At 39.8% G+C, this 21,597-nt stretch overlaps 2 protein-coding genes across 8 annotated transcripts in view; one reads left to right on the forward strand and one right to left on the reverse strand.

The window, feature by feature from the left end:
- C8H1orf112 (chromosome 8 C1orf112 homolog) overlaps positions 1 to 19,529 on the forward strand; it is a 41,415-nt gene extending 21,886 nt beyond the window's left edge. For both annotated transcript variants that reach the window (XM_011224097.3, XM_034666708.1), the window contains 12 exons: positions 519 to 705; positions 1,456 to 1,538; positions 1,889 to 1,940; positions 3,221 to 3,310; positions 8,329 to 8,514; positions 10,540 to 10,662; positions 11,760 to 11,855; positions 13,504 to 13,617; positions 15,345 to 15,449; positions 16,127 to 16,207; positions 17,357 to 17,476; positions 18,659 to 19,529. In XM_011224097.3, the coding sequence (XP_011222399.2) occupies positions 519 to 705; positions 1,456 to 1,538; positions 1,889 to 1,940; positions 3,221 to 3,310; positions 8,329 to 8,514; positions 10,540 to 10,662; positions 11,760 to 11,855; positions 13,504 to 13,617; positions 15,345 to 15,449; positions 16,127 to 16,207; positions 17,357 to 17,476; positions 18,659 to 18,847 (1,426 nt within the window). In that variant the 3' untranslated portion in view covers positions 18,848 to 19,529. The remainder of the gene's footprint in view (positions 1 to 518; positions 706 to 1,455; positions 1,539 to 1,888; positions 1,941 to 3,220; positions 3,311 to 8,328; positions 8,515 to 10,539; positions 10,663 to 11,759; positions 11,856 to 13,503; positions 13,618 to 15,344; positions 15,450 to 16,126; positions 16,208 to 17,356; positions 17,477 to 18,658) is intronic.
- Positions 19,530 to 19,571: 42 nt separating this feature from the next.
- SCYL3 (SCY1 like pseudokinase 3) overlaps positions 19,572 to 21,597 on the reverse strand; it is a 38,376-nt gene continuing 36,350 nt past the window's right edge. For all 6 annotated transcript variants that reach the window (XM_011224099.3, XM_002918567.4, XM_034666710.1 and 3 more), the window contains 2 exons: positions 20,149 to 20,846; positions 19,572 to 19,664 (listed from right to left, as the gene is read on the reverse strand). In XM_011224099.3, coding sequence (XP_011222401.1) covers positions 19,605 to 19,664; positions 20,149 to 20,846 — 758 coding nt within the window. In that variant the 3' untranslated portion in view covers positions 19,572 to 19,604. The remainder of the gene's footprint in view (positions 19,665 to 20,148; positions 20,847 to 21,597) is intronic.

Here is a 21,597-nt window from a genome sequence, read left to right on the forward strand (position 1 = left end):
GGAGAGGAAGAAGCAGGCTCACAGCAGAGGAGCCTGACGTGGGGCTCGATCCCATAACGCCGGGATCACGCCCTGAGCCGAAGGCAGACGCCCAACCGCTGTGCCACCCAGGCGCCCCTCTATGAAGATTTCTTAAACTATTTCAGTCTTAAAGTGACCCCTCTCTGTCTGACATACACCTGTTTTCTGTTTTCTGTATAATTAATCTATTTAAATTTCAGGTTCCTTGATGAATTTTGTCTTTTTGTAGTTCAGTACTATGATAAACACTTGGTAAATGATTAAAAAAAAAAGGTTCAGGAAAATTCTTCTCCTTTAAGGAATTTCTCTAACAGTGACTGTATTTTGTTTTTATGTTTACATATTCACACGTATTGGCAACTGTCATTGATATATACCTTTTGAGACATTTTGCTTTGGGAAAATAACCCTCCATATGCCATATTATTATTATTATTATACCTACGAAATGTTAAATGAGAAGCATGTTGGGTTCGGTGTTCTCCATTTCCCTGCAGGGTATCTCTACTCAAAGCCGTTTTCTGCAGTTTTGAGCAGTGTGCTGGTGAGCTCTCTCTTCCCGTTCATTTACAAGGAGTAAAGAGTAAAGGGCAGGCGGAAGTTGCTGTCACCTTGTATCAGCATGTTTGTGTTCATCTGTGTACATTTATCGCTTCCTTTCATCCCTCATTGTTCCCTGAACTGGTAAGTTTGTTACCTGCTGGGCTAACCAGGTTACCTCTCTGCTTTCTTTTCATTGAAATTTTGGTTTATATACAGAAGAAAGCAATAGTTACTGTGTATTCTTTTTGAATGTCATTCTCTCAGTTTGCACATTTTACCCTTTAATTCAGTTATATCTTAGGAAATGGTAATCCTAGAGTCCTGTAGTACTCAGATGTTGTAATGGTTAGCTAAAACATTTGAGAAGACATTTTGGGTGGCAAGATATGGAAAGATAGAGTGAAAAGAGAAAAAGTATTAGGATTTTACCTGGTTCAACTTCATAAAGAGGAGAAATAAATAGTAGATCGTAGCACCAAGTCTCCTGTAGATCTTAGGCATAATGTTGATTTCCTCTAATGGAATTAAAGTAGAAAAGATATTGAGAAAATTGTAGGGAAAAAAATTCTTAGAATTTACATAAGGATCGATATCCTTTAAGATATTTTACAGTGATTAAGATCTAGCACTAGAATCTTTGTGGATCCTAATGATCGAGTTGCCACATTTAAAATCACTTTTGCATCTCCATAGCCCAGCACAATGCTTAATATATAGCAGGTGCTCAGTAAATGTGGAGGGAGTGGTGTTATAGGCTCTTGCAGATACTAGACAGTTGAGCCTTCCCACTGAGGATCTGTTGTTATTTGGACTGTGATGGTGTTTTGTTGTTTTATGTTGAGAAATGTAATATTAATAACAATGTATCATGAACTTTCTGTTTTTCCTTAGGACGTTGCTCTTTTGAATGCTGTGCTTAGCGCTAATATGATCACCTCTCTGTTAGCTATGGATGCATGGTGCTTCCTTTCCCGGTACAATATACTTCTTTTTGGTTTTTGGATGAATTTGTAGTAGTAACTGGTAGTAAATGATGTTATACTTGTAAGTTTATAGAAAAATTCTGTCTCAATAATCCTTCAGCTCCCCCAAATGGTTTGATTTTGTATGATAGCACTAAATCAGGAACCAGGCTGCCTCTTTCTTTCTACCGTTCAAGTCAGTAATAACTTGCTTAGGTAGTTTTGTATATTGTGGTATTCCTTGGCCGTGGAGAAATTGCAGCTTCGAATATTTAGTGCTTTTTGGAAGTTAGTTCATCTCTTTGCTTTTCTGAATACTTGTAAAAATTATTTTGGAAAGATAATCTTCTCTTACATCACAGATATGGGACTGCTGAACTCTGTGCGCACCATGTCACCATCGTGGCTCATCTGGTGAGTAGAATTACAAGGCCTAAAACACTCACTTATCCATGCAGTTCCTTTAGGGATATGATAGTCTTGAAGAATGTGAATGTCAAAAGGAGAGAGATTACGGTAGCTAAATTCTTTTGACAATTTCTTTGCTGTGCCTTAATGCTGATGCTATTGAGAAAGATGTTCCAGAAACTGTCAAACTGGGGAAATTGTTTCATATTGTCGAAATCTGTTCGTTGTTCTGGAAAAGAAAGACTAGGTTAATGGAGAGTAAATTCAAAATTGAATGCAAAGTAGAAAATAAGAAAAGAGTTAGTTGTAATGTTGATTACTGAGAGTTGTTTTTCTTTCTCTTTAAAGTGACTTAGACAACCTGCCTCTTGATTTTGTTGTCTGTCAGAATGATTTGAGAGGGACTAAATGTGACTGTGATCGATGGCTTTGGGGAAAGAAGTCATACTTTGTGAATGGCTACAAAGAGAAAATGATTTAGTGATGATTTATTTTAATCTTTTCAGTGTTGACCTTTCTTCGTTCGCTTTTAAATTCTGAGTTGTTTGATATATTCCATATGATACGATCATGTTGTTGTTTTCGGTGTTTTTGTCCCTGGTCTTTGATAAAGATCTCATCTGGGTCCATGTGTCTTTCATTTCTTAGTAGCTATTATGTCATACATTTCTTAGTTTGCTGTTTAAAGATGTTGTAGACTAAATCCAGGGAAGTGTATAATAACCTAACAGCTGGCACGTATGTCTCCGTGGCAAATCGTCTGGAGCACGTACCCACTTCTGAATCCTTAACATATCTTCCACAAGTTAGATCCAAAGTAATTTTTATGTTAGATTATCTTCTTCAAATAAAAGCATTCATTTAATTAAGTAAAAGCTCTCCTGGTGTATTATGATAGGAATTGATCTCCAGATAATTGAGCTTATAAAATCTTTTAATGGAGCTAATATCTAGAGTTATATGCAATTCTGCACTATTGTGCTTAGATCTTAAAAAAATTCCATGAATTATCTTTGAGTAGGAAGATTAACGTATCAAGTTACCATCCAGATGGTAATTAGAAATAGAAATTCCAGAGGGTTGTTTATAAATACAATGTCAAAATTGCTTTCTCATTATAAAAGTAATCTAGGTTAATGGAAGAAAAACAAAGAAAAGCTCTAAATTAAAAATCTAAATTACTTATAATCTTATGTCTCAGAAAGAGCTGCTGTTTATTTTAGCATATAAAAGCATGTAAAAGCCGTGATTTTTAAATCAGTCTCTCCTCTCCTGTCTTTTCCCAGATAAAATCTTGTCCTGGAGAATGTTATCAGCTCACCAACCTATCAATACTGTTGAGGCGACTCTTCTTCTTCATGGCCCCGCCCCACCAGGCAAGGCTACCATCTTAGTCACTGTCTTTGAGCAGCTGCCGAGAAATGGATTCAGACTCTTCCTTCCCACTGCCCCGTTTATTTTACATTTAAATGTTGATATGATCTGAGCATGAATTTTTGACTTATTGATTGCTTTGCTTATTGCTTTTAGATGGGTTTAGGTTTTGATGTTAAAAACCAGAGCCATATGGTAGGTAGTTAAAGTGATAAAAGTGGGTTTTATTCTGGCATTGTTGCTGTAGGGGAAGAGAGGGCTCAGTGTAGAACTGGGCTCAAGTCTGAATATAGCATAGCCTAGTAGGGACTTCCGATGAAGGAGCAAGGTGTAGGTCAGCGGCTGAAAATTACTAAGAGGAAAACGTCAAGGGTAAGGAGGCGGTTCTTGCTAAATGGACGAGGAAGATTCTTGCTGAACGCGGACCAATGTGATCAAATACCAAGGCTGAGGGTGCGTTCTAGACGGACTTAGCAGAATTCTTGCTAAAACTGGATGATGCAGGCCCAAGGATGGACACAATCCCATGCGGAAAACTAGTTAAGAAAAGGCCTTGGAAGAAGAGCCTGACTAAAGTTTGGTCTTTGTCACTGTCTTCTCTGAAAGTTACAGTCATTGTCTCCCTGAGCTTTCGCTCTCTTTGTTTCTCATACATTTAAGATACTTGACTTGGGAAGGTTCTCTATGCCCGGCCCCTTTTAACTTATTACGAGGAGCTAGAATGTTATTTATGCCCTTAATAATGTGTCTTATTTTTTTTACAGTAAATTAGTTGAACTCTTTGGGAAAAACTGAAAGTATGATGAGCCTTGGTTGTTTGTTATTGTGAGGAAAACAAGCTCTGCCCTGATAAAGGAGATTCTCCAGTTACAGAAACCTCCGTAGCCCAGTGCAGCCCTTGGGTTGGTCACTTCACAGCTGCTTTAGGAGCTTTTTAAAAAATACAGGTTCCTGGACCTTAATCTGTGAATAAGAGTGGCTATGGCGTGGCTATTATTGTTGTTAAATTCCTGCATGATTCTGACATGGACACAAGCTTGGGAACCACTAGGTTAGTGAAGGAGGTTTGAATCCTGTGGTTTGAATCCTGTCTTACTGTGACCTTGGTCACCTCACTGTGACCTCAGAAAAGTTTCTGAACCTGTTTCCCTGTCTATAGAGTGACAGATATGTATTAACTATTTTGAAAACTTTTGTAAGGATTTAGAGGTAATATATGCAAAATACGTAGCATAGTGCCCTGCTTAGAAGGGTGCTCAGTAAATTGGGAGTGCTTTCCTTTATTTTTATTTTTATTATTTTTGTTTATTTGTTTGAGAGCGAGTGCACAGAGGGGAGGTGGGGCAGAGGGAGAGAGAGAATTTCAAGCAGGCTCCATGCCCAGTGTGGAGCCTGACACAGGGCTCGATCTCACAACCCTGAGATCATGTCCTGAGTTGAAATCGAGAGTCCGATGACTAACCAGCTGAGCCACCCAGGTGCCTCAGGGGTTATTTCTGAATAGAATATTTGCCTCAAGTCGGAGAGAGGTTGGCCAGGCACCAGAGGAGCCATGCCAGCCTCCTAGCCCTCTTCCTTGCAGGTGGTTCCGAGGCTGAAAGCAGACCCGCCTGCCAGCCATCTAGAAAATATGTAAGGGTTACTGTTCTCCCCTTCAGAACTCCAGAATAGCTTCTGTTCCATTCCCTTCCAATTTTACTGCCTTTTATTCTCCTCTCAAAGCTTTTGCCCCTGGTTCCTGGTACACTGTCCTTCATAGAGGGCCTTTTAACTTGGAGGCCCTTCCTAAAGAAGTGGGATTAGGAGGGAAAGTGTCCTTTTAGCCTCAGTTTTCTTATTTATTAAATGAGAATAAAATTATCTTTTTCCAGGGTTGTAAAATTTTAACTTTTAGAATAATAGAACTCAGAATGAATGAACTCTAAGTGAGATCTAAAAATTTTGTTATAAATAAACTCTATGTTTAGAGATCTCTTAGGTACTTCTCAATTTTCTAAGTTTTTCCAAATGAGCTATCAGATATGTAAGTTATAGAAATTTGAGGGATTTACTTTTAATTTTTTCCTTCCGTTATCAAATACTGATTTCCTGGTCAACTTACCGTGCTAAAATTTAAAGGGACATACCTAAATTTGAATTCTTGTCTGATAGTCCCTGGGCGTTAGTTAATCCTAAAACTGAGACACTAACCTTCCCTAGACGGCAGTGCTGAGACTTGGGGAGACCTGGAACGTAAGCTGCTCGAAGGGAGCACTGCACAAGTGTTCGTTCTTCTGCCAGGCTCTGCTCTTTCTCCTTTTCCTAAGACATGATCCTTCCTCTTGAAGGGAGAGAGCAGACGTTTGTTGAGACAACAGTATGGACTGGGCTGTGTTCTAGACACTTCAATGCTTAGAGTTCCTACGTCAGCCTTCTGAGATACATGGATTTTGTTCACCATGAAGAAACAGTGGCTTAGGGAAGTAAAAGAATGTCTCCGAACTCACCGTGGTAATGTCCGAGCTGGGATCCAAGCCAGATCTCTCTTACTCCAGAAGCTGCACTTCCCATTGCCCCAGTGTCGCCTTCGGCTCTTCATCCTGCAGCTGCTTCGGGGGCCTCCTCTGTTTGTGGGGTGTTGGCTCTGCCTCCTTATCCCTTTGAACCATATGAAATCTGCTTTTCTTCTTTAGTTGTATAAAGCTCGCTCATTCATTTTTTTTTTTTTTTTAAAGATTTTATTTATTTATTTGACAGAGATAGAGACAGCCAGCGAGAGAGGGAACACAAGCAGGGGGAGTGGGAGAGGAAGAAGCAGGCTCATAGCAGAGGAGCCTGATGTGGGGCTCGATCCCATAACGACGGGATCACGCCCTGAGCCGAAGGCAGACGCTTAACCGCTGTGCCACCCAGGCGCCCCCGCTCATTCATTTTTAATAGGGTTTTGTTGTTTAAAATAAAAAACTTGGAAACCACTGTGCTATATCATGATACCAGAAAGAACATATATTCTAGTAGAAATTATAAATTTATAAACGTGCTCTTAGTTGAAAGGTTACGGAACGTAATGAGCACGCAGGCTAGCACAACTCGGGTTGTGTTGGGTGTTCATAGCTTAGAAGATCATTTCTGGGGAGGTGCAGGGTGGGAAGAGGGGAAGCTTTTGGAGATGCAGGCTATAGTTTGGGGGGGGGTGACCGGGACAGGAGTGCGGGGAGAGAGCTTGGGCTGGGGCAGAGAGGCGAGTAGCGAAGCTGGAAATAATTGTTTGCACACAAGATGGTACCTTTTTAAAAAGTGAAATAAAAACCCAGATTTTTGTATCAGTGATGTAGCATTAACATAAGTGAAAATAGTTAATCCCAGTACAGTGATGTTTTACTTTACAAAAAAAAGTGTGGTAATTAATTTGGGGGAAATGCCAGTAAATAGGGAGATTCAAATGTGTTTCTGTTTCAATATGGAGAGTAGTTATTGATATCCTATTATTTCTTTAGTATGTAACTATTGGTAATATTTCTGTTTTATAGAAACAAGGAAAAGTACAGGGTTACCTAAGAGGAAAGGATTTAGTATACCTGGTTTAAGTATACTGATAGTTGTGCTACCATTTTTATGTAAAGTAAAAAGTACCATAATTATTTTCATTTTAAGCCCACTGTTGTATTTTTCCTCTCTTCTCAGTTTAAAAAGAGAGAAGTCTTAATTCTCTGCACATTATTCACTTATACTTTACTCCTTATGAACTGTTATTAGCACTGGCTGTTTTAAATATTTAAACTTGTGTTGAGACCAGGGTTTTCAAACTCAGAATAGTAAATAGATCCCTCTTTCTACCTAACAAATTTTGTCAACACCTACCCTTTTATGTTGTCCAGGGCATAATTATTTATAATTTCTGTTTTGGAAAAGGAACTAGTTCAGTCACTCATTGGATTTTATTATAAAGAAAGGTCATGTTCAGCTGATGTTTATCAATTGGCGCAATTCTCTTGGCTTTCCTGAAGCAGTGTGGTTTCATGAGTAAAGCTGCTTATTACGATAGACACATAGCTCATCGAGGGATCCTTTTTTCTGGCTCTAACAGCCAGTCCAGTAGATAGCCACACAATTTCTCCTTTGTTTTGATAGCTAAATATTTTCTGCTAACAAAATTCAAATATAAATATAGTATATAAAACATAGGTAAGTTTCTTTGTCAAATTTAATACAGTGGGTTTTTTCTTAACATAGGAATTTGTCATTCGTCAAGCAGATTTGGGATATTCTACTTCTTAAAAATTACATTAATGTACTTCGAGATTATACTTAATTCAGTAATTAAATGCACTATTATTTTTGCTGTTTTTCCACTGGAAACTAACATTTTAACTGTTTTTTTCTTAGAACTTTTGTGTTCTGTTTTTAGTTTGTCTGCTGACGCCTCATTTTAACAAAACAGTGCTGTTTTTCTGTTAACTTGGCGAAGGCCTTGAATTATTTCAGTGGTAGAATGGATTTGCCAGCCACACTGTTCTGGGCTGGTGACTTAGATTTGTGAAACCAATTCTGTGTGTTGTCCGAGAGCAGAGCCAGCTAGCCCAGTGGAAAATCGAACCGATGATCTTTGCTTCTTTCTTTAGGTCCTCTGTTCTAGTCAGCTGAGATAACAGCCGCCAGAGTTAGCCGAATCAGTCTTTTGTCATATTCTGGAATATTACTTTGGACCTAACTGAACAGGGTCACAAACACACAAGTTCTTAGGAAAATAATAGGAGCAGGATAAAATAGCTGATTGACTAAATAATGAAATGCATTATTTTTAACATTTCTCAGTGTCTTCATATCACGTTCCACTTAAACTGTGTTTTTCATTTTGCAAACAAATGCAACAACAGCGAAAATAATGATGCATGTTCCTTTAATTTACTTTGGTCTGGTATTTGTGATATTATTACTTACTTAGAAACTTCTTAAAAATATAAAACATGGAAGCTAATACTTAGCTTTGTGCATCCATTCATCACATTGTCTTATGTTACTCTTCTTCATTTTATTTCAGGTGGAGTTTATCCAGAAATTTTCCCCAAAAGCAGCAGAAAATCTGCCTCTGTGGCAGTGTATTTCCCTCCAGGCATTACCCACCGAGCTCAGGAAACAAGCTGCATATGAGGTCACCAGAGTGGGGATTGTGGAGTGTCAGGAATGGCTAAGCAGTAGTCGGACTTTGGGAGAACTTGAATCTCTGGTAAAATAAGAATTTTAATGGATTTGATTCATTTAGCAGCTATTTACTGAGCACTGCTCTAGGTACTAGTGATGGGTTGTTAATAAAATGGATATGGTCTCTGCCCTCAGGTTAGAAACTAGCAGGATTTTCAGATTTCTACATTGTAAGGAGGTCTGTGAGTAACTTACTATTATCCTGACTGATGTAAATTATATTGGGGGCGGGGAGACTGTAGTTAAGACACACTGGACCAAGATGAAATCTATTATGAAATATTTTATTTGTAGTATTTTTGCTGACACATCATTTGATAAGGCAGACATGATTTTTTTTTTTAAATTTATTTGATGCCTGGGGTGGGGGGCAGAGAGCACAAATGGGGAATGGCAGGCAGGGGAGAAGCAGCTCCCTGCTGAGCAAGGAGCCCGATGTGGGGCTCAATCCCCACAACCTGGGATCATGACCTGAGCCGAAAGTAGCCGCTTAACCTACTGCGCCACCCAGGTGCCCCAGACATGATTCTTCTATTTGATAAAACACAACCCCCATTTTACACACATCTATTCTGAGCCTTTGTGTAGCTTTCCATTTAGAATACTCCCTCTTAAAATAATGAAATATAAAAGAAATTCATCTGTGAGAAGTAAAAAATACATGGTTTTTAAAAATTGAAAAAATTGTAGTACATGGGGTTGAATTTTCCAGGTTCATTTCCTCCTTTGTTGGTTCATTCATTCATCCAACAAACATTTTGAGCGCTCTTATGTGCCAAGTGCTGTCCCAGGCATCAGGGAACAAAACAAAAATTCTGTTCTCATGAGCTTGCATTGTAGCTGAGCTGTGGATGGTAAAATAAGTAATAAATATATATGTAAGTATGTTGTATCAGTTTATGGTAAGTGGAGAAAAACAGGGATGGGGACAGGGCATTCAAGGGGTTGGGGCCTATTTGTAATATTAAATTAGGAGGTCAGGGTTTTCTCAAGGCTTATATCTCCACACTGAGTGTAAATGTTCTGATACTCTGTTATATAATGGCATCTGATAATTATCAAGATAATTTAAAACATATACATATACCCAAAGGAAATACAAGTTTTTATGTGCATTTATTTTGAGAAAACTATTGAACATCTAGTTAGGAGTAGGTTAAACTGTTCAGGTTTTACATTTATTGTGCACTGCCTTTTGTAGTTAAAGATAAAAAAATCTTTTGTATTAGGTAAAATAATGCACCTATTTTCTAAAATTGAACATATCTTTGCCCTGAGCAAAACTTTAGTTCAGCAGGTCATTTTACATGCTTATTTGTAGAAGGAAATGGGTAAATCTTAAATAAAAAGCAAATCTTAAATAAAATAAAAATCATTAAAACTTAAGTGTTGTTGTTGAAGTATAATGGATTAAAGGCATTGTTACTAATCATTACATTCCCCCGTGGCCTCCACTTTACTCCCACTGTCCCCCAACCACCTCCACTCCTGGCTAGTCAGAGAGAGATGTGATATATAAAGGAGAGTGAATCTAGAAAAGGTGGGTTTTAGTTTCAAATTCTAAATAAGTGTACTTCTCAAGTTTTGTATTTGCTTAGTGAATGCAGTGTTGCTAAGGAATTTTAAAGACTGATTATTAAACAACAGCAACAATAAAAATCTAGTAATGATAAAAGATTACTAGGTGCATAAAGTGAAAAACAATAGAATTTTTAGTTGATGAACATTATAGATTAGCTTGCTCATACTGACAGTTTGTATCAAACGTATTTATTAAAATACAGTGGTGTTTCCATTTTAATACTAAATTTTTACCTAAAAGGAAAAAATGTTTATTTAGAAAATGAAGCAAATGTCTCTGTGTATGAGAAAAATTAGTTCTAATAAAATAATTTGTATTAAAGAAGTAGCAGAAAAGATGGCTTTGGGTCTCAGAATATAAATTCAACGTAGGTTTTTATGAAGAGTTGTAAGTAATTCATAACCTCTGTGGCTTCAGCTCCTTTAGATGGGGATCTAACCTTGGACCCTTCCCTCTCTCCCCCTTTAGAACACACCGCTCTCTGCTCTGCTTGCTGTATGTAATTCTGCCAGTGAGGCTGTGGATATCGCACAGCAGACTGTGATTATGGAAATTGGGAGTCACCTTTGGGCTTTTTTAAACTCTAAGCTGGTAAGGAAAGCAACTGATTTTTTCCCTGAAGAACAAATAGAATATTGAAAAAAGAATAGTACCGAAATTTCCCTGTAGAGTAAAATGTATGTAATTTCTTTAGGTGCTTGGTAGAACTTGGGATTAGAACTTAAAATACCTGTTTGTGTTCTTCCAGCCAGTTCTTGTTGAGTGTGAGGGAATTACATTAGTAAAACCAGAACCCAGTGGAGTGACAGTGATCGTTCAGCTATTTTCATGACCATTTGGACCCTATTTAAAAACACCAAACTTCTTGCCCTATTTCTGTCCTCTGTTGGGCTGGTGTGGCCTGTTTCTGTGATTCCACGGTCTTGCATACAATCCTTTGGGCAGTGGAGAGTGACTGGCTTAAAGGTGCCGGGGCAAGTGAGTGGCTCTGGCTCGTTCCTGTTCCTCTTCCCAGCAACGGCGGAAGGCGAGGTGATACTCAGGCTGGAATTCGGATGATATGTGTCCCACAGATTATTGTAGTTTACAAATGACATTTAATTTAAAAATCTAAATATAACATTTGTTTTCTTTGACTAAGTAGTGCCAGCCACTGGAAGCTGAAGGCAACATTCACACTTTTGGTAGATCATAGAAATGGTATTGCAGATAATGTTTTATCATTAAAATTTATGTAGAGCTAAATTTCCCTTCTGTAGTATTTTGACTGCAATGAGTGCTTTCCCCCAATCCTCACGAATCATTCAGTAAGTATTCATTGAGAATTTCTCTGCTGGTGATGTAGCTTATAATATGATAGAAACAACAGTTACGGGTTAGAGAAACGGAGTTTTAAGAACACTAAGGCATATACAAGTTTTTCAGTGGCAAACAAAAGTAATTAGCTCTCCATCCAGTTTAAATTTCCTCGTCATGTGATCTTGAACAAATTATTTAACCTTTCTGCCCCTTTTTTTAAATTGTTACTAAAGTGAGTAAAGATCTACTTCACAAAGTTAAAAGGTGTATATGTGGTAATATAAAGCACTTAGCATATTGCCTGGTATAAAATAAAGGCTCACTGAAAGGTTGCTATTTTCATGTAATTGAAAATTTTCACCAAAATTATTTTGTGTTTCTTATTTAAGGTAACATGTCAACCTTATGTTCAGCAGACACTTAGTCTTTTACTTCCGTTGTTGGGATTTTTCGTTCGTGCTCTAGACCCTCATCTGATAAGTCAGGTGAGAACAATAGCAAATTGATACTTTGCTGAGGAAATTATTGAACTAACATGACTTCACAGAGCTTTCTACAAACAGTCCTCTTTAATGATTTGTTGCTCAGTGTGCTTGTTACCTCTTTCCTGTTGAACTGAACTTAAACGTCACAGATTTGCTTGTCTTAGAGGGTCTCCTCCTGTCTCTCGCTCTCCCGGTAGAGTGTGGGTAGTGTACAGGGCTGTTGATTCAGCCTGTATCTGTTCCGATTCCTTATCTCCCTGATACGGAAGAGTCAAAACTTCTTTGTAACTGCTCTAGAACATCCCTGAGGTTAGGAGTCGCTCATTCAAAACCGTTTCAAAGGCATTCCAGCAGCTGTAGGAATATGGAATATAGCTGATGTGGATTTAAGGATAATCCTCATTGTTTCTTTGAAGAAATAAAATGATTTTGAAGTAAGAGGGCTGCTGAGTGTTCTGTCTGGCCCCCAGCTTGCATGGCTGGGACAGGCAGAACAGAGGTCACTGTTGGGGGCATGCTTCTGATGTTGCCTAGTTATGGCAGGCTTTGGAGGTTCTCAGCCAACAGAGGAAAAGGCAAAAGGCAAAGGAAAAGGCACTTCTCTGAAGTGATTTAGATGCTTTTGAAATTAGTCCATACTGGGCAGAACTGATCCCCCAAATCAAGAGCTGGCCTAAGCTTACAGGCACATTTAGAAATAAACAGTTATGAGGTAAAACTAATTCCTATTTAGGAAGATGATGGAAGAAATCACACCCTGTCATAGGACCTATATGCCAGAAAGTGAAACTACTAACGCTCTGTTTTAGTAGCTTGGTTAATGGTTGTGTACATTAAGAACTTAGCATTAACAAATACTTACTATTAGGTATATTTTTAAATTACTGTATGTGTAATATGGATTACTAAATTATAGAGAATGAGAATGCAGTAAAATAATTGACTCAAACTTTGTGGATTCTGATAGTTTTAGTTATCGTTTTTGAGAAATTAAATATGGATAATTTTGATAGAATTGTGCCTACCTTTAAAAAACCCAAATAAAGTTCTAAAATTTCAACATAAGTAAATTGTTCACTTAGGCATTGCTTCTTTTAGAGATGACTTTCTGTGTTCCTTTAAATCAGGAGTTGGCAAACTCTGGCTTCCTGGCTAGATTCTGCCCTCCTGTTCACAGTACAAGAGCTAAGGAGGATTTTTACATTTTCAAAGGTTTGTAAAATAAAAATTAAAAAATAAAAAAAACAATATACAGCAGGGAACATCTTACCTACAAAGCTTAAAATATTGACTGGCCCTTCGTAGAAAGTTTACCAATCCCTGCTTTAAGTAATGAACTTCCCTCACTAGAATTTAAAATACAAAAGAGTTTTTAAGGATTTGAAAGAAGAGCACTGGTATATAGTTTCTTAGGAATACATTTTTTTTTCTTTATACAGTAGTTGGTAGGATGAACGCCATAATAACAGAATCAGTCATTTGATCATTTTACTCAAATTCCACGTGTGAAGTTGAGACTTTGTAAAGTGTTCGACTGTTCTGGGTTTTGTTGTGTTTCCCCTTTCCACATGCCCATCAGAATCTTACTTGTGTCTCTACGAAATGTTTGTTTTCATTTATAACTGTTCTTTAATCTTTGCCACTTTAGGTAGTAACTTTGCAGACCTCACTGCTTAAATTAGAGCCTCCTGACCATGTTTGTTTGGCAGTGCTTGATTTTGTATCTTCTCTAGGAAAATTTTTTATACCTCAAGCTTTCCAGGTAATACTCTTAATTCTTTTGTTTTCGTGTTTAAAAAATCCCTGTAAGAATTACTAAAATTTTCAGTATTAGTTTCTGGAATTCTGTGGATTGTTGACAATGAAAGTTGGGGGAAACGTATTTTGTGAAAAAGACGGTGACTTTTGTCAAAATAGAACTCATTTTAAGTATTTTTTTTTGAAAAATATATTTTGACGTACAAGTAATGTCGAGTCGGCTGTAGTCTGCGAGTCTGCTTCCCGTTGGGCGCTGGCACACGCAGTCCCTGAGGAAGGGAGACGTTTATGTCTTCGGGGAAAGAGTATATAATGAGGACATTTTATCAGAGTTGTTCTCTTGGTTTTATATCCATGGAAGGGAGCCTGTTTGTTTTTAAGGCAGTATTTTTGAAAGTGTTGCAAGGTATATATAATTGACAAATGGATCTTTACTTATAACACTGTACAGGCCTGGTCGTATACTTCTGAACTCTCGACACACCTCACAGTGAAAGATCACCCTCCTAAACTCGGTTTTGCCTTCCTTATTACTGTGGTCAGTCCAGCAATTCTAGATAGCTGACTTTCTTCTTTTCACCTCCATGGGAGAGACTATAAAAAGCTCACCGAGGCGCATCTGAGTGGCGCAGTTGGTTAAGTGTCTGACTCTTGGTTTCGGCTCCAGTTTTGATCTCAGAGTGTTGAGATTGAGCCCAAGTCAGATCCGCACTCAGCGAGGAGTCTGCTTAAGACTTTCTCTCCCCCTCTCAAATAAATACATACAGCTTAAAAAAAAACAACAAAACTCACTAATGAGAACCTTTTCATGTAACTGGAGTATATGGATGTTATCTCAGTAGATATTAAAATCTTTGCAATAAAAACCTGGCTAGTTTCTAAAGGGCTCTTATTTATTTACAGGTAAATGATATCATCCTCTTTGTTTTCATGAAAGAAATAGGTTGACAGCTTTTCAACTCTGGACAGGAGTACCCAAAGATACTTGCTTTTGAGCTGTCTTCTTTTTAGCATAAAATAAATTGCAGAGTACTCTCTCATTCATGCATAACTCTGGACCCTAGTGGGCCCAGAACCTGAGGAACAAATGGTTTATTAGCAGAAACTACATATTCCCAGGAGTGAAGTTAAGGCCCAGAAAGTTTGGTGGATTCATCAGCATATAAGAGGCCTTTAAAGCCAGGAGATGGATTTATTTATTCAAGAAAAAATTGCTGAGTTTTTGCTATGTGTCAGGTGCTGTTTTAATCACTGGGGATTCATTAATGAACCAAGCTAATCAATCCCTGCCCTCAGACTCTGGAGGGCAACAAAGACATAAGGTAGCTTGTTAGCGTGAGTGCTGTGGAGAGAAATAGGGGGAGAGTGTGTTTGTGGGTACAGTTTTAAACAGGATATGGGCAGTGGCGTCCTCACCAAGGTGACCTGTGAGTAAAAGCCTGAAGCTGAGGCATCCAGCACGCCGGGGAAGTAGTGAGACGAGAGCGCGTCTGATCCCAACGGGGCCAGCGGAGGCCACACTCCGACCGTGGGGCTTTGCAGGCCATCTTAAGGACTTTGAGTTTTACTCTGAACGAAGTGAGAAGCTATTGGAAGCATTTAAGCGAAGGAGTGACATGCCCTAACATGTACTAGTATGTGCTCACTGGGACGGAATCAGGGAAACTAGACAACATTAAGAATAGAATACTGAGGTTTTCCTCTGTTTAATAAGGTTTGGTTCTCTTTTAGGACAAGATTTTGCCCAGCCTGTCTTCTATTTTTGCCTTCCTGCTAGCTGACAGCAACTGGATAGTAGAACAACATACCTTGGAGGCATTTACTCAGTTCGCCGAGGTAATTACAAGACCAGCCTATCACAGTGATCGCCAAAATGTATTATTTCAGGTTTTCCAAAATATTCCAAAAACATTTATTGAGCTACTTTTGATCTTAGTCATTAAAATTTTCCACTGGAGGAGATATTGCCAACGATCTCTTCTGCAGCATCTAACAATGGAGCATAGGGAAGTGAAGGTACTTTCCTAAGGTCCTAGGAGAGTAGGAACAACCAGAACCACGCATTCAGACCAGGTCTATTAACTCGGCTGCTTTCAGACAGTATTTCTGAGTGTGGAATGAATAATGCATTCCATCTCTGTCACTGAGGAGTCAGGTTAATGAGCACAGGGACGTGTGAGCTCGGAGCCATGGAGGAGGTGACCTCCTGTGGGATGATGCTCCTTTTTCTCTCACCGGGAGCTGTGCAGTCACGCCTTTGGTCACAAGGGGCCCACAGACGTCAGGATGACTGGGCAGAGGTGACTAAAGCCTCCAGCTCTGTGCCCGTGCCGAACGCCGCGTAGTGCCGAGGCTCCCGTCAGGAACGAGGAGCTGCTGGTCTTGAATGTCCTCCGACACTGTTTTCTTTTACAATGTGTTTCTGATTAAGGTAGCTCTTAAAACTTAGGCGGTTATCTTTGCAAGTTGTTGAGATACATTAAAATTGGTCTCCTTTATCTCTCTTTTCATAGGGAACAAATCATGAGGAGATAGTTCCACAATGTCTCCGTTCTGAAGACACTAGGAACAAAGTTGTATCTTTTCTGGAGAAGGTATTTATTTCTGTAGCTCAAAATAGTGGCATCACAGATTTTGTCATTGTTTTTTTAAATTGTAGGATTGTGACCAAGTTAAGTATCTTCTTAGCTTAAATTTTTCGTAGTGCTCAGCACTGAGGTGACGCACATTAAACAGCTGGGCCCGCGTGACGAGTCACAGCGTTGGAGCAGTTGGAGCCCCTCTGCCCACGGTGTGGGCCATGGCGGCGCTGCTCGTTCAGGCGCTGAGAGGACCAAGCCCCTAAAAGGCTCCTGAGCAGACTGGGCGCACATGCGCAACAGCAGGCCCGAGAGGCCCGTGTTTACCACTCGAATTTAGATAGTTTACACGTGGCTTTGCTGCACCAGCAGAGACCTAGTTTTCCAAACAAACAGTGACGTTTTTAAAGCTGCTTTTCTGTTTGGAACCAAACTTTCCATCGTTTGGCTCCCGTGTTCGTGCACACCTTACAACTTATATGGGGGTAGTTTTAGGATATGAGGGTTAAGTGCAGCACTAAGTAGAATAAACAGCAAATTTAGAAGACCAAGAGAAAGTGAATTATGCTTAACTAATTTTTTTATACTCACCTATTATTAAACTGGGCTATGTATATACACATGGATGTTACACAGAAGCCGGAGTAAGCATGTGTGTGCACATGTTTTTGCCAGTTTCTTACCCTACACAATGAAGGTTCGCAGACTGTCATTTTTCCCCCTAGAAATTTTCCAGGGGGAAAAATGACAGTTCATCTTTTCTGTAGGGAAGGAGAATACTGTAATTTTATCCAAATTACACAAAGATGATGCATTTACAGATGAGTCCAACTTCCAAAATTTGCCTTAGCTCACAGGCTAAGCCAGAATAGTTTAACACTGGGTGCTTAAACACAACACACGCACGCATACACGTGCGCACACACACATGCACGTGCGTGGCCTTTTTTCTTTTTTTTTTTTTTTTAGTAGGGGGTGGGGAGGGGCAGAGAGAGAAGCTTAAGCAGACTTCATGCCCAGCGTGGAGATCATGACCTGAGCCGGACGCTTAACCGACTGAGCCACCCAGGAGCCCCTGGCCTTCTCACTTTCTGAGTATTACATCATTTGCTGTCTGTTAGAGAATGCTTGGTGTTTACGTGATTTTTTTCCTGACTGTGGCAGACTGGGTTTGAAGATGAGACTGCAGCTGCCAGAGTGGAACGCGTGAAACAGGAAAAAGGCATTTTCCGGGACCACTTTGCTCAAGTTGCTATAGAAGCAGCAAAATGGTCATCTTTACAGGTATGGACTGCATTTCAGTACGGGTCAAGCTTTTAGGAGAAATTCTCCCCTTCTTACTGATAAAAGTAAAAAAACTAGTATGGTTCCTGGCCTCATATTGACTGTCAAAATATAATCAAATAGATCTAGACATGTAAAAGTCTCCTGTTTACAGCAGCTGCTCTTTTAAAAATCCTATTTCTTCTTCCTGAAAGGTTATCAGCACACAGAACAGAGGTGGGACTACAAAAATACAAGTTTTAAACAGGATACCGACTGTACTCTTCCAATATGACTTTCAGTTGTTCATAGTAACCTCTGGGAAAGTTATGTATCTGTATCAGTGACGCTATAAATGCAGTGGGTTCCTGAACCACCGAAGAGAATCAGTAAACTCCCCTTCCAAATGTTGCGGTTGATCCCTTGCCTCACTCATCACACCAGCCTAAATCATTTCTGGCAGTGTCTAGAAATCACATCTACCTACTAAAAGGCTGAAATCTGATACCACTAAGGATATTCAAAATACATTTTGAGCACTGACAGTGTATTTAGAATAGCAATCCATAAGAGGAACAATATTCTGGTGAGTTTCAGTTAAAACTCTTATATAAAGAAAGTTAGTCTATGTTAATAACTTGTTTTCAAGACATTAACTTTATAGATTTCAGGCCTAAAAGTTACACAGCAGTGCTGTAAATAAGCCCTCAAGAATTTATGACCTTCCTTGGGAAGACCGTGATTACAGAAGACGTCTTGGTCCCGATCCCCACCCCAGTGCAGTGATGTTAGAAAGCCTGATGACTTATTGAATCGGGGCAAAAAGCATCTGAAAGACCACAGCACTTAGCATTAAAAAGTAAACTGGAACCATTTAGAAAATGTATACCTGGGGCTTCTTAGTCAAGACAAGATATTTCCAAAAAATACCCTCTGGAAATTACTGGACAAGGCAGCATTCCTCTTAGTTTCCTTGGACCCTACTGGTGGTAGCGCCCTGCATCAGTGTGACAAACCAGAAACACCTTCAGAAACAGCTAGGGGATATAGGGGTGGTGGTTCTCTCCTGCCCTTGCAAACCAATGACAAAATAAAATTTGCACATAAAACTTTACAGTTTTAGAAATCCCAGAAGAAAGTTCTTGATCATCTTTGGCATAGGTATCACGGCATTACTTATCCTCTGTTTTTCTCACTTGCCAGCCTTATGCAAAAAGAGCCCGTCAGGAGTTCCCCTTGGAAGAAGATTACAGGTCAGCACTGCAAACAGCATCAGGGGCGCTGGACGCAGTTGAGTCCTTACTCCAAAAGTCTCCTGCTCCAGACTGGCTTCTACGGAAGATGGAGACGCTCCAAGAAAGGATTGAGGAGCTGAAACGACGTGCGCTCTAGGGTGGCCCTTGACTGGACTGGACCGTGTTGCCACCAGACAGGACTGGGTATGATTTTTATCATCCTACACTACTATACTTTGTAAATGAATGTATTGATGTAACTATGTCTGCATTTTCTAATGCATATAAAACAACTTTTGTAAAGTTGAATCTAGTGAAAATAGTCTTTATTGGACGTTTAGAGAACAGGTGGTGGGGAGATTTCTCATGAAGAACTTTGGTATAATGCAATACATGTGGAACAGTCAGGGACTGCCCAGGTACCCACAGGGCCACAGATAGTACAACTGTAAACAAATAAATAAGCTGCCTAAGGAAACCTTAGCGATTTAAAATCATTTATATACTTTACAGCTAAAACTTTTTCAGTAAGTTGTATTTCATAATAAAGCTTACTCTTCTGTTAAAGAAATGGCACAAAATTAAGCTAATCAGCTTGAATTTTTGTATTTATTTTCTTCTTCTGGAATTGTCCTGGAAAAAAGCAGTAAATTTAGCCTTTCCACAGCTACTTGCTCTTCACAGAAACTGGCCTCAGTCAGACGCACACGGGCTCCTCCTCCGCAAAACCAGCGCTGGGCCTCTTCGCCGCCGGGGCGCTGGCCAGCACTCGGGGGCTCGCGCTTCCGTTGGCACAGACGGGGAAAACGGATGCTTTTGGGTTTTCTTGTCTGCAGAGCCCACTTTGAGGTATTAGTTTGATTTTTTTTTTTTTTTTTTTAAAAAAATCCTTTTCCCTAAAGTTACACCCGTGGTCACCAGTTATTATCTTCCCAGTTCAGCTCCCCTTCGTCTCCCCAGCCTTCAGACTCTCCCTGCAGCAAGATAAAGCAAACCAAGGGCAGGCTGCTGAGACAAATCATTTCTGAATTTAAAGGGCCTAACACTTGCCTCTCGATGCCAGAAGAGATTTCCTCGTGCTAGGTAAGGTAAAATCACTTACTGCGACAGGGAGCTGCAAAGTAGGGGTTACTTGGTTTCAGATTTACAAAACTACAGCACTGGAAAATAACTTTCCAAGGACCATATAAATACAAGAATATCAATCTGATGACACCCTATTCTTGGTTTAACCCCCTTTTAAACAAAGAGGTTGTAACAGTAGCCAGTGGCCCATTTAGCACCGCTGCTTCTTTCTGGGGAAGGAAAGATCATTTACAGAAACTGATCGTATTCGCTTTGGGCTGCATCAGTCTCTTCCCTCACCAGGAAGACAGCAAGTCTGTTACCAACGAGACCGTGCAACCGGTACATACAAGGGCACCCCTTAAACTAGCAGCACGATTTACTAAGCCTCACCTCAGTCATCTCCGCTGCTGCAAATTTTGAGGAAAACTGCATCACTGGTGAGATGTCATCCTTGTCGGAAACCACCATTTCTGTCCTCAGTTCAGGCAAAATAAGAATAGCAGCTGAAGGCTTAATTTCTGGAATCATATCAGCAAACCAGTCCAACTCTGGATCTTGTACCGGCTTCTTTTTTACCTGAATGGTAAACTCCTCTCCTAAACCAAGTTCTGGTGGAGCCTTAAGGTGCCTTTCCTGTGACGACCCTTTTGGTGGTTTTGTTTGGTCTGGCTCATGCCCGCTCTGTGCAAGACCCGTCTTTTGGGGCGGAATCGACTTCAAAGGCTTGGACTCTTCAGTGAGTGAAAGCAAAGTAGGAATGGCCTCCTGTTCCCCTGAGGTGCCCGGTCTGACGGCTGGGACGCCACCTCCTGCACTCATTTCAGTATCTAAGCTGCTGGGCCCCACGTCCTCCCATGCCACCTCCTCCGCATTCACGTGAGTGAGCGGGCATGTGGAGGCATCGCAGGCTTCCGTGGGACAAATCTGGATGCTGACGGCTTTGTTTTCAGGTTCCTCAGGCTCACTCCAGTCAGGCCACTCCTCGGACTTTTTAGAACTTGATGGGAAGTTCTCACTATCTCCCAAGGTATTTTTCACATCTGAGAGTCCATTCATGGGAAATTTAATAGGCTGAGAAAATTGATCACCTGTGGCGATATGTGCAGAAATTACTCTCATAAAGTATTAAGAGCAAGCAATATATTTAGGAAAAGGGTAACGCAAAAACAAAAAACTTATGGCTCTAATTTCTTAGAAATAGCCAGGTTACTGAATTGTACCTACAAAAGAGATATCCCAGCAGAACAGAACAAAGACGTGATGTAAGTTATTGAAATACTTTTAACTGGTGCGTACAATCCTTCACTCAATATTCAGCATATTGTTTATTGGCATAATTGTCTATAAACAAATATAGAAATGTTCTAAGCCAGGCAGTGTTAACCCCAAGAAGTGTTGTGTGCTCAAATAAGTTTGTCTTAACCCAACATACCCTCATTTTACTTTTTAAATTTTATTTATTTATTTTGAGAGAACCTTAAGCAGGCCCCATGCCCAGCACAGAGCCCGACGCAGGGCTTGATCTCTTGACTTGAGCCGAAATCAAGAGTCAGATGCTTAACCGACTGAGCTACCCAGGCGCCCCTAACATACCTGCATTTTAAACAGATTTCCTTAAATGTACTCAAGACCCTGGTATCTTGTGCAACGTGTCAGGACTCTGCTACTAACATTTCTCCACACTTACTTAACCACACAACTCTCTTTCATGGCACACCTACTGCCATCTGACAGAGCTGTCATCTTCTGATACAATTTGGAAAATGCTGCACTAAAGCATCAGAAGTACCAAAGTAACGCCAGCCAGCTCTTCTCACCAGTTACAAAGAAATGTAGGCA

Source organism: Ailuropoda melanoleuca, chromosome 8 (assembly GCF_002007445.2).
Source record: "Ailuropoda melanoleuca isolate Jingjing chromosome 8, ASM200744v2, whole genome shotgun sequence".
Lineage (NCBI taxonomy): Eukaryota > Metazoa > Chordata > Mammalia > Carnivora > Ursidae > Ailuropoda > Ailuropoda melanoleuca.